Source organism: Mytilus trossulus, chromosome 3 (genome assembly GCF_036588685.1).
Source record: "Mytilus trossulus isolate FHL-02 chromosome 3, PNRI_Mtr1.1.1.hap1, whole genome shotgun sequence".
Lineage (NCBI taxonomy): Eukaryota > Metazoa > Mollusca > Bivalvia > Mytilida > Mytilidae > Mytilus > Mytilus trossulus.
The window spans coordinates 24,665,768-24,682,214 of NC_086375.1; the positions used below are offsets into that span (position 1 = coordinate 24,665,768).

At 30.2% G+C, this 16,447-nt stretch overlaps 1 protein-coding gene across 1 annotated transcript in view; it reads right to left on the bottom strand.

Moving 5' to 3' along the window:
• Positions 1–16,447, bottom strand: part of LOC134710836 (muscle-specific protein 300 kDa-like) — a 109,980-nt gene that overhangs the window by 66,654 nt on the left and 26,879 nt on the right. The window contains exons 3-10 of the mRNA XM_063571239.1: positions 12,590–12,651; positions 9,153–9,242; positions 4,555–4,635; positions 3,796–3,888; positions 3,102–3,223; positions 2,528–2,724; positions 960–1,051; positions 403–537 (exon numbers count right to left, since the gene is read on the bottom strand). Coding sequence (XP_063427309.1) covers positions 403–537; positions 960–1,051; positions 2,528–2,724; positions 3,102–3,223; positions 3,796–3,888; positions 4,555–4,635; positions 9,153–9,242; positions 12,590–12,651 — 872 coding nt within the window. The remainder of the gene's footprint in view (positions 1–402; positions 538–959; positions 1,052–2,527; positions 2,725–3,101; positions 3,224–3,795; positions 3,889–4,554; positions 4,636–9,152; positions 9,243–12,589; positions 12,652–16,447) is intronic.

Here is a 16,447-nt window from a genome sequence, read left to right on the forward strand (position 1 = left end):
CATTGTTATCTTCACCATATAAAAGAAACCACTCCTAATGTGTTCAAATCCAAATAATGCAGAAAGTCTCACAGAATTATCCAAAATAAACAATGGACAATCACCATGCATATACCAAATAAATTTTATAGATATAAGAAGATGTGATATGAGTGTCAATGAGACAACTCTCCATCCAAGTCATAATATGCAAGATTTGATTAGAATAGGTTAAATTTACATGGATTACAAGACTGTGTAACAACTTTCAAGCAGACAACTAAACTCTTGAACATAAACAATGGACAAAATCAAAATCTTCATGCATTTACTAAACAAATTTGTTTGAATCGGTTTTTTTAGATGGATTACAAGACCATGGAACCACTTTCAAGCAGATGTTTAAATTCTGGAAGAACTTACCATATATTCTGACTGTCTGTCTGTCACTGGTTGGTCTACTATTTGTAGAAGCTCATCAGCTTCCTCTTTAATCCAGGTGAGCAGATCATTGTAATCAGATATCTCTTGTTCTGCTGGGTTTTTCCTTTTGGATAGCTAGAAGTAAAATCATATTTTTATACAATTTCAATTCAACCCCCAAAAAAGTTCAAACAGTTTTAAAATGTATCAAATGTTTATACTACTGTAAAAAAAGAATCAAAGAAATTTAAATAGCAATATATTATTTTTATCATTAAAAGAATTTTTCTTTGTAAAAATTTGAAAACCAATTACTTAAAATTAAGTTGTAAGTTATATAAAATATTCATGACTTAGGAGTATAACTTCTCATATAAAGATTTTTTATGAAATGTGTTGCAGGATATTACAAAAAGACTTGATTTTGCAATTCGAGTTCACGACATATGAAATAATACATTTGTACTTCAAAAGTTTGTGCTTTTATTTTGAAAGGCATTCTATTAATTTTCTTTTGCATGAAATACCATTATAATCTCTAAATCAAAAGTACTTACACTAGGGTCCTCACCAGCCTCTGGGTAGGCCTTTAAGAATTGGGCAACGTAAGTCATGACCGATTTCTCGTCAGGCTTCTCAACATCAACGTCTGAAATAATACATCATAAATTTTCAATTGAATTTTCCCAAACATGGGTTTAATAATCACAGTTTATAAGTCCAGTTCACAATGTCTGAAATAAAACATTTTTATTTCAATTTTCCCAAACATGGGTTAAATAATCACAGTATAGAAAGAAGTCCAGTTCACAATGTCTGAAATTATACATTTTTATTTGAATTTTCCCAAACATGGATTAAAATAATCACAGTATAGAAAGAAGTCCAGTTCACAATGTCTGAAATTATACATTTTTATTTGAATTTTCCCAAACATGGGTTAAAATAATCACAGTATAGATGTCCAGTTCAAAACCAACTGGTAAATAAAAAGGAAATCTCAAGTATATATAAAAGCGTTCTGCAAAATCAAAAGAAAGTGAATCATTGTCTCTTGCATTAATCATTAAAAAGTATTAAAACCCAATGTAAACAAAAGAGTCTATATATTTGAATTTAAGATGTTTTCTACTTATTTAATTTTTATGGCCACTGTCACTATAAACACATTGTAAATAGTTTAATATTTTTCAAATTTGTTTAAACATGTGAAGAATTAAATGTGCATAACTTAAAAGGTTACACCCATTTTCTGAAAGATGTTAAAAAAAAATTCGTATAAAAATCATATTTCGTTTATATGAAGTGTACTAAGGTACATTCTTTGGAAATCAACCGAATTTTAAATTTGAAATTTCACTTTGCACATTTATAGAGAACAGATAAAACATATATAATACATGTTCATTTCACTAGTTGGGATTTTTAGTCCGACGACAAGTGGACCTCTGTTCTCAGGTATTGTATATGTTTTTGTTTATCATATCTAAATGCTAAGTTACCTTTATTTACTTTTTTTTTTAAATATGTAGTTACAATTTGACTGCTATTTTTTCTATCTGAATAACCCTAAGGGGGTCAAGCCTATGTCTTAGTGTATGCCTTTACACCTCTATCCTTAAGGCCATGAAGTTGGTATCAGCCATCCACCAGATGTTTTTATAGAATTTCCTCTAAAATCAATTGTTTCATTCATACAACAGTGACTTAACCTTACCTTCAATCTCACATTTAGGGACATAATATTGACACTTTATTCAATCAGCCACAAACTGCTAACATAAATGAATCTTCAGACAAGCAATTTAGCACAAATATCCAACTTGTTGTATGTTACAGATTTTATTACTTTTCTGTTAATCTTAGCTCCTGTATACCAATTATCAAACAATACTGCATATAATAACCTTCAACAGCTCCTATAAGAATATGTCTTAGAACCTCTTTTCTAGAAGCTAGACATATTTTAAAAGTATACCATTGCACCCAGACATGGTCCAGTTATTGAATTGGACTAAAATGTGAGGCCATTTTTGAGTAAAGGTACCAGTTAAGTGTGACTTTCAATACCCTTTATGTCCACATTTTAGAGCAATTCTAACCAATCGTCTTTTATAGTACTGACCTTCAGGGTCAAGCAGTCTTGCAATACCAAGTTGTGACTCTGCAACTGAGAATGCCTGCTCTAGATTAGTTCTAGCATCCTGTTTTCTGCACTGATCAAAATCTACTAAGTCAGGGTTGATTGTGTGTACCATGGCATTGAATGCAAGACCATCTCGCCAACTTTTACCGAAATTATTAACTTCTATACCATATTTTCTGCAAAAATAATTTGTATATAACAAATGTGTCAATTGAATATTTGTTCATATGTATCTCTTTACTGTTGTCAATAAAATACAAAGTACTTATTGAAAATTTCAATTGACCAAACTGTCAGAAGAAGCTCGTAAAAAATAAAATATTGTTTAATAGATCACTGTGAATTTAGCTATTATTCATGGGGTATTAATTTTCCTGGATTTCAAGGGGAAAAAAAGAGCACATTTGCTTCAAGTGAAATGTTCTAGTCAGTTGTTTGTTGTTTTCTTCCATCATGGATGTATTACACTTCTTACATATGTTAAAACTTTTGAAATAGTAATTCAAGTCTCATGTGAGAGCTTTAATTCCTATCTTTCCATTCAGAATCTTACTTTGTTATAGCATTGGCAGTCCAGGCTAATAAAGCTTTCTTTGCATTTTTTCGGAATTTATCTATAGCTGACAGCGGTGCCTGTTCGCCAGAGTCATCATTTTGTGCGAATGTGTCTTCAATCTGTCAAAAAATGATAAATCATAAAAGGTTGATGGTCATTCAATGTTTAGAGCTAATTTCCTAATGCTTGTAGAGTTAAACTTTGGTTTGCTTGTTTGTTTTGTTTGTACGTATAAACATTTAGTCAAGCTTTTCAAACAATATATGTAAGCAAGGTTTAACCTGTGTATGTCATAGTGTATATTTTATTCAAATTTGATTGGTTGTAATCCCAATCAAAATTGTACAATGTACAAACAGAGCAAGTCAGTTAACCAAAGTCTTGTTATACATGCATTAGGGAATTAGCTCTAAAACAAAAAGTGCATTTCTTTTAATACAGCAAACTTAAGTATCAAAAGCTGAATGTTTAAGCCTAAAAAGCTTGAGATGCCAATTTTTTAGAATTACTTGCACATAAAATGATTTTTAAGTTTTCAGATGGTATTTGAAATACCTGTTAAAATCTAACGTGTCATTTTTTTTTATGCTTATTGTGTGACTACAAGATAAGATATCAAATATTGTCTTTTAAAATCATCCATTTTAAAAAATCACATCTAAGACGACGACATCTGAGATAAAATACCAACCTGGAAATACAAGATAATGGTCCAGATTAATCCAAGGACAATGGAAGGTTTTCCATCTGCAATGTCCGAAACATTGATGTTGACAAGTTTTATCTGAAATTTTAAAAAATCTTAAAATTAGTCAAAAATCAATGGATAATCTCAATCTTATCAATGTCCCCAACAGTTTTGTAAATACGTGACAGATAAGAGCAGATTATCAAGTAAGAAGATTTAGGCTAATTTCACCAAAATCATCACGAAGTCACAAAAAGATAGATCAATACAACAATAGACCAAAAGTTAAAGAAGAGAATAATTTGTAAGAAATTTAACTTTCAGTCACCAATATGGGTATCAAAAATTTTCATTTCTTTCTAAAATATTAAGAATTAGAAGGGTGATCATGCACCATGTAAGCAGTTAATGAATTCATGGCTGCTTAGCATGTGATAATATTTCATACAGACTAAAGACAATAATGTGTAAATGATTGTTTTATATGACAAATATTCTGTAGTTTCGGCTTTCTACAATATTGAAACCCTGCGTCAATTTTTTAACATGCTAGTTTTCAAGGATACTGTGAGCACAAGGACCAAGTCACCTCAATTTTATGACTCTGAGCTACCATGAGACAACCAAGATAGTGTCTTTTAAAATATATTTTTTCTAACTGCAATGTACATTTATAACACCAGCTTTTCCGGAAATTGAAAAGTAATTGGTATGCCATCTTTGTAATGAATCTGATTACTACTACAGTTCAATGAAATTTACCTTTTTCTGTTCCAAGAAGTTTAGTGCTGTAGAAATGTTGCTGACATAATGTACTCTCTTTAATTTTCCTTTTTCCATTTTCTGCAATAAGAAAAATCAAGATTATAACATAGGATTTGATAATTTGATGGTGTTTAATGCCACTATCAGTGTTGTTTGGCTTTTTTGTGGCATTCAGTTTATAATGGTGGAGGAAACATGAGTCCAATACCCTAATACCATGTGAGGAATTCTAAATCACAACAACAATGTTTAGAGGGTACTGATGCTGTAGTTGGGCTACTTAGGCCACACAGCCTCAAATGCCCAAAATTAATATTCTTCATCAATGTTATCAGGAATTTAGACCTGTACTAAAACTATAATATCTTCAGTTAAACATAACCAGAAATATAAAAGCATCAAATCAGATATAAGGACAATTTCCAGTGGTGGTTCCAGAGGGGGGTTTGGAGGTTTGGAACCCCTTCTTTTATTGGACAATTAATGCATTTGAATGAGGACATATGATTGGAAACCCTCCTTTTTTTTAAATGGCTGGATACGCCCCTGCTTCCTACAGTTTCTAGCAAGTAAAACAAGATTGTGATTACATAAAAGATACCTATTAAGCAAACTAAGCAAGGATTAACATTATAGTGGGACCAAAGTCCAGGATTTGCATATACAGAGAAGCATTAATTTTACTTAAAAGAATTACAAAAGTTATTAAAGTCTCTTCCAGAAAATGGCTCTTGTTTTGAATTTTTCTAAATGGGTCCTTCTTACAAAAATATTTTATCTCCCTTTTTCAAGATGACTGATATAAATTATTATAGTTTATAATTGTGCCTAAAACTTCAAATATAGGTTAAATTCCACTATTTTATAACCTTTAAATTCTTTTAATTTTAACCTCTATATAACCTTAAATTTATTTCATTTACAAATTCATAAAAACTAATTCACCAAATGGATAAAAATAATAAAATAGATATAATTTCTCCAAAGGGCATATAATATGTTATATTGACCATATAAACCTCTAAGATTGAAGAAAATGGCTGTTCGGTTAAATACCTACAAAAACATTTTACCGCCGATTGAATACACAAATGTGAATCAAGCACTGGTAGGTGTCTTTCGTTTTTATATCTCAAAAGATGATAAAACTAAGACTAGAACAATATTTATCTCAAAACCCTTTAATTTTAAGGAATCTCTACCATGTTAATAATGAAAACTTTAATACAGTGTTTAAATATTGACAAAACCTGACACGGAATTTGATGGGACACAATTTGATGATACGTCTTGTCGGAGCATGTTGATATTTTGGAGGGAATACACATTAAACAAGGCAGTGCTATTAAATCAATATACATAGTATTTTAAAGTAGTGCTACAAACATTCAAATTCTCGGTTAACCTGTTACTAAATACTTCTTTACAAATAAACCATTTAAATGATCAAATGTGCAATTGTTCTCGTTCAATACACGATTCGACTTCATAAATATATTCAAACTGTGAGTAGCTTTGTACGGTGCAACCACTAAAATTTTGAATGAAAATTAATACTTCACCCCTGTACACTGAATTATAGTATGCATAAAAAGTTTGGTAAACAAACTTTTGTGATTAAAAAATATGTTAAAGAATGATGCTATTGATAAAGAGTTTATATAGATAGTATCTCTTTGTAAAAATCATGATTAAATGATCAAGTATACTCCAATATCAGTCTATGACATTGCATTAAAAGACAGTTTGTTTGTGTGGTTAAAAAGTATTAAATTTCTGTATACAATTTTAAAACAAGATTTGTTGTCTTCTTTTAAAAATACTTTTAAAGATTCAACTTCAAGCAACAAACCAATTAACATAATTTCTCAATAAAATTAAATATATACAAAAGGCAAGAAAAGATTAGATTTAAGTACTTTCCATTTTTAGACATGTTTTGGACTTAAAATCTTAAAATAGTTTCAGGTCAACCATAATCGTATATGTATTAAATATATTTTCTTTTCCCATTCAACTTATAATATGCACATAATAAAAATTAACATATGTATGCAGTGTTTAATGAAATTCCTGACAGACGTTATTCTTAACTAGATAAATGCTTTCCTCTTGGAATGAAAAGAATGCTAAATTTGAAAATATGTCATAATTTATCATCTACAAAAGACCTCTAACAAAATTTCATATTTACTGTTTAAATCAATAAAAGATTGGTGTTTCAATAATGTCCAGTGGCAAATATGTCATGCATGTCAATTAAAGATGTACAAATAATACAATCAATCAATTAGATGGTCAAGTGGTCTACATAGTTTTATGAATTACTAGTCTGACATCACTGAGGTTGTGATTTAGAATCTAACTAGTTAAAAGGTGTGTTTGATTCAAATGTATTAGAAATGCCAGTTTTCTAGCAAATTTGGAAGTTCTTGCCAGCTGCTTCAACCAATCAAAAATCAAAGGAGGATTAAGGATTTATGAAGCTACACATCAAGTAAATGCATAGACTCATCCTTAACATGTTCCAATCATAACGATGCCGTTTTGAGACCCCATATCTTGTCTATTTACTTATTTTCTTGCCAGTAGTCAACATGCTTAAACAGAAACCAAAACTGTTTAAAAATAGAAAGCTGTTGAAATTCTACACTGTCTTCATTCATGTGACTTGCTCAATATTTACCCCTATTCAACTTGAGCAATTTTAATTTCAACAGCATGGATTTTTTAAAAAGCAAATCAATTTGAAAATAATTCTTTACTTTCAAGAAAATGTTTAAAGTGGCTCCCTCCAGCACAAGCAACTATTTGGTCTCAGAAATCCTGCATGTAAAATCTACTTTTAAAAAGACATGACCCCCTGTCAATATTGGCTGCACTTCACAACAACATAAAACATGAAAACTTGATTAACAAAGAGACCATAAAACAACAGAAAATCTATAAAGTAGCCATTATTGTAACATTTCAGAAAAATGCCTACTTCTGATATTAAACTAAAAACAGCTTCATGTCTGCCAAGTTAATTAATGAAATGATTATATAATCAATATCTGCTATTGTGATGATTGGGGAGACAATAAAAAAGTTGGCAAAAAATCATTAACATATTAATTTTGGTATGATATTAAAATCTGATTAATAATTTTCAATAATAATCTTGGAATAATGTTATTCACGCCAACCTTGGTGTGAGTTCATGTAACCTTAGCCGACAAATAGTTGACTAAGTAAATTAACGAAAACCAAAACTGGTTAACTTTTTGATATGTAATCTTCGCCAATTTTATAAAACATTTAATTGCTAGCATTCCTTCTTTTCAATAATGTTTTACATAAATATACAATAATGACCATCTAACATGAATAGGGCCAGGTGTAATTGCTTTCCATACTAATTAGAATTCTTTTAAACAGTTTACATTAGATTTTCTTGTGTAAGCAAACCAGCTAAGTTGGAACATGTTTACACATTCCCAAAACAAATAAATGCAATGCATTGAAAAGGTAACCCTATGTTAACCTATGGATAAATGTTTCAGTATTTGCTTTGCTCTTTTACCCGGTTAATGGCACTGCTTGAAGTTGAAAAGTGGTAAAATCATTAATTTGATACAATAGTTTTTTTTATATATAGTTTGAGGAAGATTTGCTTTTATTTATGAAGTAAATTTTTTTTCTAACAGTTATGTTTACTTAAAACTGCCAAAATACTAAGGGGTGGACATGCAGTGAGGTGTGGTTTGAAATTGCCATAAGAATAGGGAATGATTCAGAGATGTCAAGATTGAAATGAAATGAAACTGCACAGTTTAGCTAAAATGAACAGCAAAGTAGATAGTGCTACCAAACTTCTTGTAACATCCCACATGAAAACTTATTTTGAGATAATAGTAAAACAAAAAGAAATTAAGCCTTGTGTAGTGCAAGAATAAAGCACTGACAAATCAGATAATTTCCTTATTCAGCTTTTATGCACAGATATAAAAGGAAAAGAACATCCTTAAAATATGGATGAAAGTATGACGAAGTAGGTTTATAAGTACACTACTTCATGATCAAATGTTTAAATAACTTTGAAATGTAGTTTTTATTTTTTTTTCTCCGTAAGGAACATCCTGGGTACTAAAATTAGCTTGTACAAGCTTCCTTCAGTTACGTTTGAAGAATTACAAATTAAATCTTATTGTGTTGCTTGACTTTAAAACTGCAGGTTGTCTTTTTTTTTAAACATTTTTTTGGTGGGAAAGATTTTGTGAAATAATGTTTCCTTTTCTGAATGCGAGGCAAAAATTGTAATTGTGGTATCAAAACAATGAGTAAAATTATAATGTAGGGTAAATCTGTACAAACGAGGAATAGAAAATTTCATTCTCCTATCATTCTTGCATTTATAGTACCCATCAAGGCCATTATTGTTGTGAAACTTTTGAATATTCCCTGTATTTCTACATTCAGTGTGGTATGTTTATGGCATAAATGCACATAAGACCTAACAGTCTGCTTTAAAACTTTGAGGAAACTTATATACTGTATCAAAAGAACAGCACTTTTTTTTTTGCTGCTCTTCATCCTGATGTTTGACTACCTACCAGTTTATCTCCTGACAGGACTTCCAATAAGGATAACAGGTATACTCCATCTTTAATGTCTTCAAACAGGTTCTCCACTTTCATATTTTTCTGTAAAAAAAATGTTATATTTACAAACTGTTTTATCAATTTTTTACTTTTTCATTGAACATGATTAAAGAAATATACATCTGACTTGAATTTAAAAGTACATGACTAAAATAATTGTCAGACCAAAGGCTCTTTCAGTGGTGAAAGTTTTTACTGAGAATTTTTAAAATCAATTCTAAATTGGACATTGATAGTCAAGGTGAAACAGTGCAAAAAGCTTAATTTCTCATTGAGAGGTGAACTGGTCCCAAAAAGGTCCATTAATATCTAATTGAAGATGGCCTTTTTGTCCAAGGAAGTTAGTATGGTTCATAGCTATAATCCTAACAATCACAGAATCTAGATAGACCACAACAATACATTAGACCTCACTATATTTAAATATTTATAATGTTAAATGTCTATAACACTAAACTTCTATCAAGATGTCCATAAAAAGTCAAGATATTCTACTTTTGTACTAATGGAAGTAATAAAATACAAATAAAGAACAAATTTCTTTTGATCAGTAACCACTACATTAAACCTGAATAGAAGAAATAAAAACAATCTCTCTTCAGGAAAAAGAGATAAATTCACAGATGTGAATCGATTCACATGAAACATTGTTTTGTATTTTTGAAAATCAAAACATACTGTGTGCACTTTGCTTACTTTGTCTAATGCATGTAACACATATTTTTTGCTTAATCAATTGCAAGTTATTGGCATTATATCATATTAATTTATTTAGTTGATAAGATTGTAATCAAAATGGTAGGATCAAGCAATTAATTCTTTTTGATTTTTAAATCTGATTACCCTTTTAGTTTCAATTTAATCTTTTTGTACATTTTTAACGAATGTATGCATTTTTATGCCCGTTTTATACAGGTTTTCTTTTTATAAAAATGCATTCTATTAACATTGGGACATTGAGATAAATTTTGTTTTTCAAATTTCAAAATATCAAGATCAAACCTTAGACATTGATATCTTAAGTAACCATGCCTCCCCCTTTTTCCCCTGTCATGGACAAATATATTTTAAACAATAATGGCAAGAAATTCTTAATAAATAATGTGCTCAATAGACTAAAGGTATAGATTGTGGGGAATCTCTGCCCGAGATACCATAATATTGAAGGAAAAAAGAATTAAGAGGGAAATATTCAAATATTAAAAAAAAAAAATTTAGATGAAATTCTTACTAATGGCAGCATTTTGTCATTATCTTATCAATTTTGGTTCAGCTGGACAACATATTCTACTGGCAATACTTTCACCAACGTATCAAGTTATATACGGTAGAATATTGCAGAAACATACAAGTAAAGGCCAGTAGCAAAAAAATGTATGACCAAAGAAAGTGGCTCAATTATATATTCAGGTGAGCTATCTGTCAATCAAGCAACATTGCCATCACTAGTCCAGGTGAGCTGTAAAACATTGACAACTTCAACAACATTGCTATATAATCTGATCACAGACTCCTGTTGTAACTAACCAGGTATAAATATCACCTTCATCTATCTAAATAGGAGGATAATATTACCCTAATGGTTGTTAATCGGATGTCAGTTAGATACGTTTATAGCGTTATCATAACCTAATGAGACACGCCATTCAACAAGATGTGACAAATAGCCCTCAAGTAGAAAATGTCACTAAGTTACATCTTGATAATAGAGATGGGACATCAAACGGGTATAGGACAATCAGGATTAAAATCCTCAACGATCTTGTTTGCGATTATCCAGATTAGAGATTAAACAGTTGAATAATGCACTCAAGTTTTAATATTTTGTGTACAATATGACTGTTTAGAGATTATAATAATCTTTAAACCAAAGGACTAGCATTGATGCTAAATGCAATTGTTTGTTTTGATGTTAAATGGAGATTTAAAAGTAACACCTGACAAAAGCGTCCAATTCACTTTTATTGCACTGTTGTAGAGCCAAGTATTTATAGGGGCTGGGGTGTGAAGAAGAGTGGGCCAAGTAAAACAATAGATCAGATCTAGAAAATGAACTATTCCATTAACAGTACTTATATAAAACAGGGACTAAGATTACTTCAAACTTCTTTGTCACAATACCGCATTTCATCCTATTAGCTAAATAATAAAGACTGTCAACAAAATGTGATAATGATAAAATAAGGACATAAAGCAATGTGCCAATGACACAACTATCCATTATAGACCAAAACACAAAGGTTGGAACAATTACAGGTCACTATATGACCTTCAACAATAAGCAAAATCCATACTGTATATTCAGCTATAAAAGGTCCCTCTTACTCTTAGTTTAAAAACCAAAGGATCTTACTATGGTTTAACAATAAATATTGTCGACAGATTAGATAATAATCAATCATATTTCTGCAATCAAATGAAAGTTTTGAAACTTAAGAAACCTAGTTACTTCAGTATTCATGGCATGTTTATTTAAACATTTCAGATTTATTGCAAAATCCTGATTGATCTAATGGATTATTTATTTCTTTTAACAGATCACTTCAACCTACAATTTGATGTCTTAAAACGACAGAACATGTATCAACCATCCCAATAAACTTTCCTGGGAAACATGAGCTACATTTGATCTTGATTTTTCTTATGACACTATTGATAAAATTCGTGGGGGCTATCATATCCTTATTGCCGAACTATCGATTAAATTTCAATATCATCTAATTATATCAAGACATCTTACCTGTCGATATTAATTCAAATTAAATGAAATTCTACCTTCAATAAATTGTAATTGATTTCTACAATTACCGACAAACAAAACTGTCAAGGATTTTGAACCAAAAATCAAATTAACGATATATATACTGATTTTTTTCTCTTTTGAAGCAGAAAAACGTACAACTCCAGTGTTTTGACGATAATCTATATCATGTATAGAGAATTATTTGAAAAACAAATAATATTAGAAGAGGCAATATTTGTATGACACTGCAAACAACAAAACCTTTTCTCAAGGGCCTATTTAGCGATACTGTCAATTTTAGATCAAAGCATAATTGTATCATGAATAGAATTGTATGCTTTTGTTATTAATGTAATAATGCAGTTTTTTGCAGATTCAATAAACATCTCTTTTATGTTTCAAATCTTTATTTGGGTCTATAGGCTTTCAGTTGTATTATAGGATCCCAAATTTTGAAATTAGGGTTTACATCATATAGATTGTATATGGTTCAATCAGATGTGTGAGTTTTCCAAGGTTTTTTTTCTTTTTAGCTCTTATGTACATATATGTGTAATCTTTATTTTCTGGGTCCTTCCAAACATCTTTTTATAGAGTTTGAATGTCCATCTGGTACCTTTCATCCTAATCTTATAAATGAGCTTACCTGTTTTAGGTAACTGTTCATCCAGTTTGTAAATGTCTTCTTTTGTACTCTCTCTTGTTCATCTATAAATAGAAAGATAAAAAATGTATAAAATATTTGCCTATTTCATAAAATTAGAAATGAAAAGCATAAGGGGGTAATATTAAATCCTTTTACAGTATCTTTCCTCTTTTCCCTAGTCAATTGAACTGCAGCTTGATACATTTTATATCCTAACCAGATGCTCCGCAGGGCGTAGCTTTATACGACCGCAGAGGTTGAACCCTGAACGGTTGGGGCAAGTATGGACACAACATTCAAGCTGGATTCCGCTCTAAATTTGGATTGTGATTAAATAGTTGACACAGCATAGGTTTCTGACACAGAATGAATGTATTCAAATGAACTTAAAATTTTTGTTTTCTCTTAGAGCAATTCACTATGCTGTTGAATATTAATCCTCTCAAAAAAATGTTTGAAGAAATTTTCTTTTTATTTATGAAATTTCAAATGAGAAAAACTGAACCCAATTTTTTAATCACATCCCCCTTTCCCTTATTCCAAAACTAATTTCAATTAAAATATTCTAATGGAGTTTGCAACAATTACTACTCATTTAAATACATCATAAAATATTAAGATGTAAAAAAACTGCTTGTTATCACTGAATGGTAAAGATTATTTAAATTTATCAGTTGGTAGTAAAAAGTGAATATACATTGTATATTGTATATAACAAAGATTTAAGTTGATTCTGGACAAAGAAAGATAACTCCAATTAAAAAAAATTCTTGCAGATATTTCTTGCTTACTATACTGGACAAAGAAAGATAACTCTTAATTAAAAAAAAATTTGCTATTTCACAATATTGTGAAATTAGATATTTCTTGCCATTGCACAATACTGTGCAATTGAAAAGACTTGCTATTGCACAATACTTAATATGATAATTTTAGATCCTGATTTGGACCAACTTGAAAACTGGGCCCATAATCAAAAATCTAAGTACATGTTTAGATTCAGCATATCAAAGAGGCCCAAGAATTTAATTTTTGTTAAAATCAAACTTAGTTTAATTTTGGACCCTTAACACTTTAATTTAGACCAATTTTAAAACTGGACCAAAAATTAAGAATCTACATACACAGTTAGATTTGGCATATCAAAGAACCCCAATTATTCAATTTTTGATGAAATCAAACAATGTTTAATTTTGGACCTTGATTTGGGCCAACTTGAAAACTGGGCCAATAATCAAAAATGTAAGTACATTTTTAGATTCAGCATATCAAAGAACCCAAAGGTTTCAATTTTTGTTAAAATCAAACTAAGTTTAATTTTGGACCCTTTGGACCTTAATGAAGACCAATTTGAAAACGGGACCAAAAATTAAGAATCTACATACACAGTTAGATTCAGCATATTAAAGAACCCTAATTATTCAATTTTGATGAAATCAAACAAAATTTAATTTTGGACCCTTTGGGCCCCTTTTTCCTTAACTGTTGGAACCAAAACTCCCAAAATCAATACCAACCTTCCTTTAATAGTCATAAACCTTGTGTTTAAATTTCATAGATTTCTATTTACTTATACTAACGCTATGGTGCGAAAACCAAGAAAAATGCTTATTTGGGTCCTTTTTTGGCCCCTAATTCCTAAACTGTTGGGACCGAAACTCCCAAAATCAATACCAACCTTCCTTTTGTGGTCATAAACATTGTGTTTAAATTTCATTGATTTCTATTTACTTTAACTAAAGTTATTGTGCGAAAACCAAGAATAATGCTTAATTGGGCCCTTTTTTGGCCCCTAATTCCTAAACTGTTGAAACCAAAACTCCCAAAATCAATCCCAACCTTTCTTTTTTGGTCATAAACCTTGTGTCAAAATTTCATAGATTTCTATTAACTTAAACTAAAGTTATAGTGCGAAAACCAAGAAAATGCTTATTTGGGCCCTTTTTGGCCCCTAATTCCTAAAATGTTGGGACCAAAACTCCCAAAATCAATACCAGCCTTCCTTTTATGGTCATAAACCTTGTGTTAAAATTTCATGGATTTCTATTCACTTTTACTAAAGTTAGAGTGCGAAAACTAAAAGTATTCGGACGACGACGACGACGACGACGACGCCAACGTGATAGCAATATACAACGAAAATTTTTTCAAAATTTGCGGTCGTATAAAAACTATAATGACCAAAAAATGTGACAAACAGATTTAAATATTTTCACTTTTTCTTAAATTGAAAGTATATTTTTGAACTTCAATTATCATACTTTATCAAATGATCATTTAGTAGATGATGGATGAATAGTGGACTTAACCTATTATTGTACATCTAATGTTTTAGTTCTTATAGTGATAAGAAGTATTTAAACAAAGAGTTATTGGAATCTTGTATAATTTTGAATTATGGAATATTGATATGAAATATATGATGAAAAAAACCCAACTATGAAGAGTAAGCCATGTGAACAAGGCTTAGGTTCAGGTGACTTTAACTGATATGTCAGTATGAACTACCTAACCCCCTTAAGCCATGATATGATTGCATGGCTGACCCTCCTTCAATTGGGTTGGTTTTCAGCACACATTTCTTGTTCATTTACAGATTGAAAACAAATCCTTGTATTTAGAATATATCTTCATAAAAAATCTGTTATGCCAAAAAAGCAAATTTCAATAACTTAATGATCTATTAACAAAAGCAGATTTTATTATCGAGATGAGAAAAGGTAGAATCTGTTTGGAGTGAGAAAAATTATGTTTGTGGATAAAGTTGCATCCAGCATTGGTGTTGGAGGTTGTCATTGGTTTGTCATGTTTCATAATTGTCTACACTGTTATAAAGCTTATCTTTATTCTTATATCTGTTAATTCATCTAGTATATAGAAATGGTTTTGTTATCTTTGTCAAATTTATCAATATATGTACTTTCACTTTCTATGATTTACTACTGACAGATTCATCTGTAAGAAATGGGTTTGCTATTGGCAATATTATTGGTGTCATTTTTTTCAAATTCATCAATGTATGTACTTTCACTTTCTACAATTTCCACTGATTTGCTAATACCAGATGTCTATAGAGTACATCTGCCTTGAATCCTTACACCTACCAACAAAGCTGTATATCCTACTAGTTATAGATGATTAGAGTATTGATTTATGTATATAGATGTACCCTTTACATACATAATTTATCACATGTCATAGAAACTTTATTGTCATTTGAAAATCTCCCATCAAATGGTGTTGAAAATCTATAATAGAAGCTGCTCTCCAATTGTAGTTTATTTTAATGGGCTTTAAAACTTTTCAGAAAACATCAAAATTTCATTAGAGCTATGAATGAAAGTGAAAAGAAACTTTTTCTTTCATGCAAATTGTATTGTATGTTGACGTGATATATGTTTTATCCATTAGTTTTTTTGCATTTCTGATTTTCTTTCCCATATATGCATTGTTTGGCTTCAAGCTGTTTAGATTATGTAACCCTAAAACATAGACCAGAGAAAAACCCAATCACCATAAAAAAATCTTTTAAAATAAACTAATGTAATCCCATATCAATAATGTAATATTTGATTACAACTTTCGAGTCATTGTTTTATATTTGTCCCTTTCTCTAATTCCAACCTCTCCTTCATCACTCTATCCTTTTCTTTCCCAAAATCTCCCACTTTAGGATCTCAATTTTCAGTGCCTTTTTTTTCTCCCTCCCCTCCTTTTAAACCACCCCCTTTTCTCTCATCTTTTTTCAATCTTTAAATTCCTGTCTACTCCCTAGGCAATAAACCTTTAAATCACTGCACACTATTATATTTAATAATACTTCAGAAGACTTTTACAAGAAGTATACTAGTACTGAAT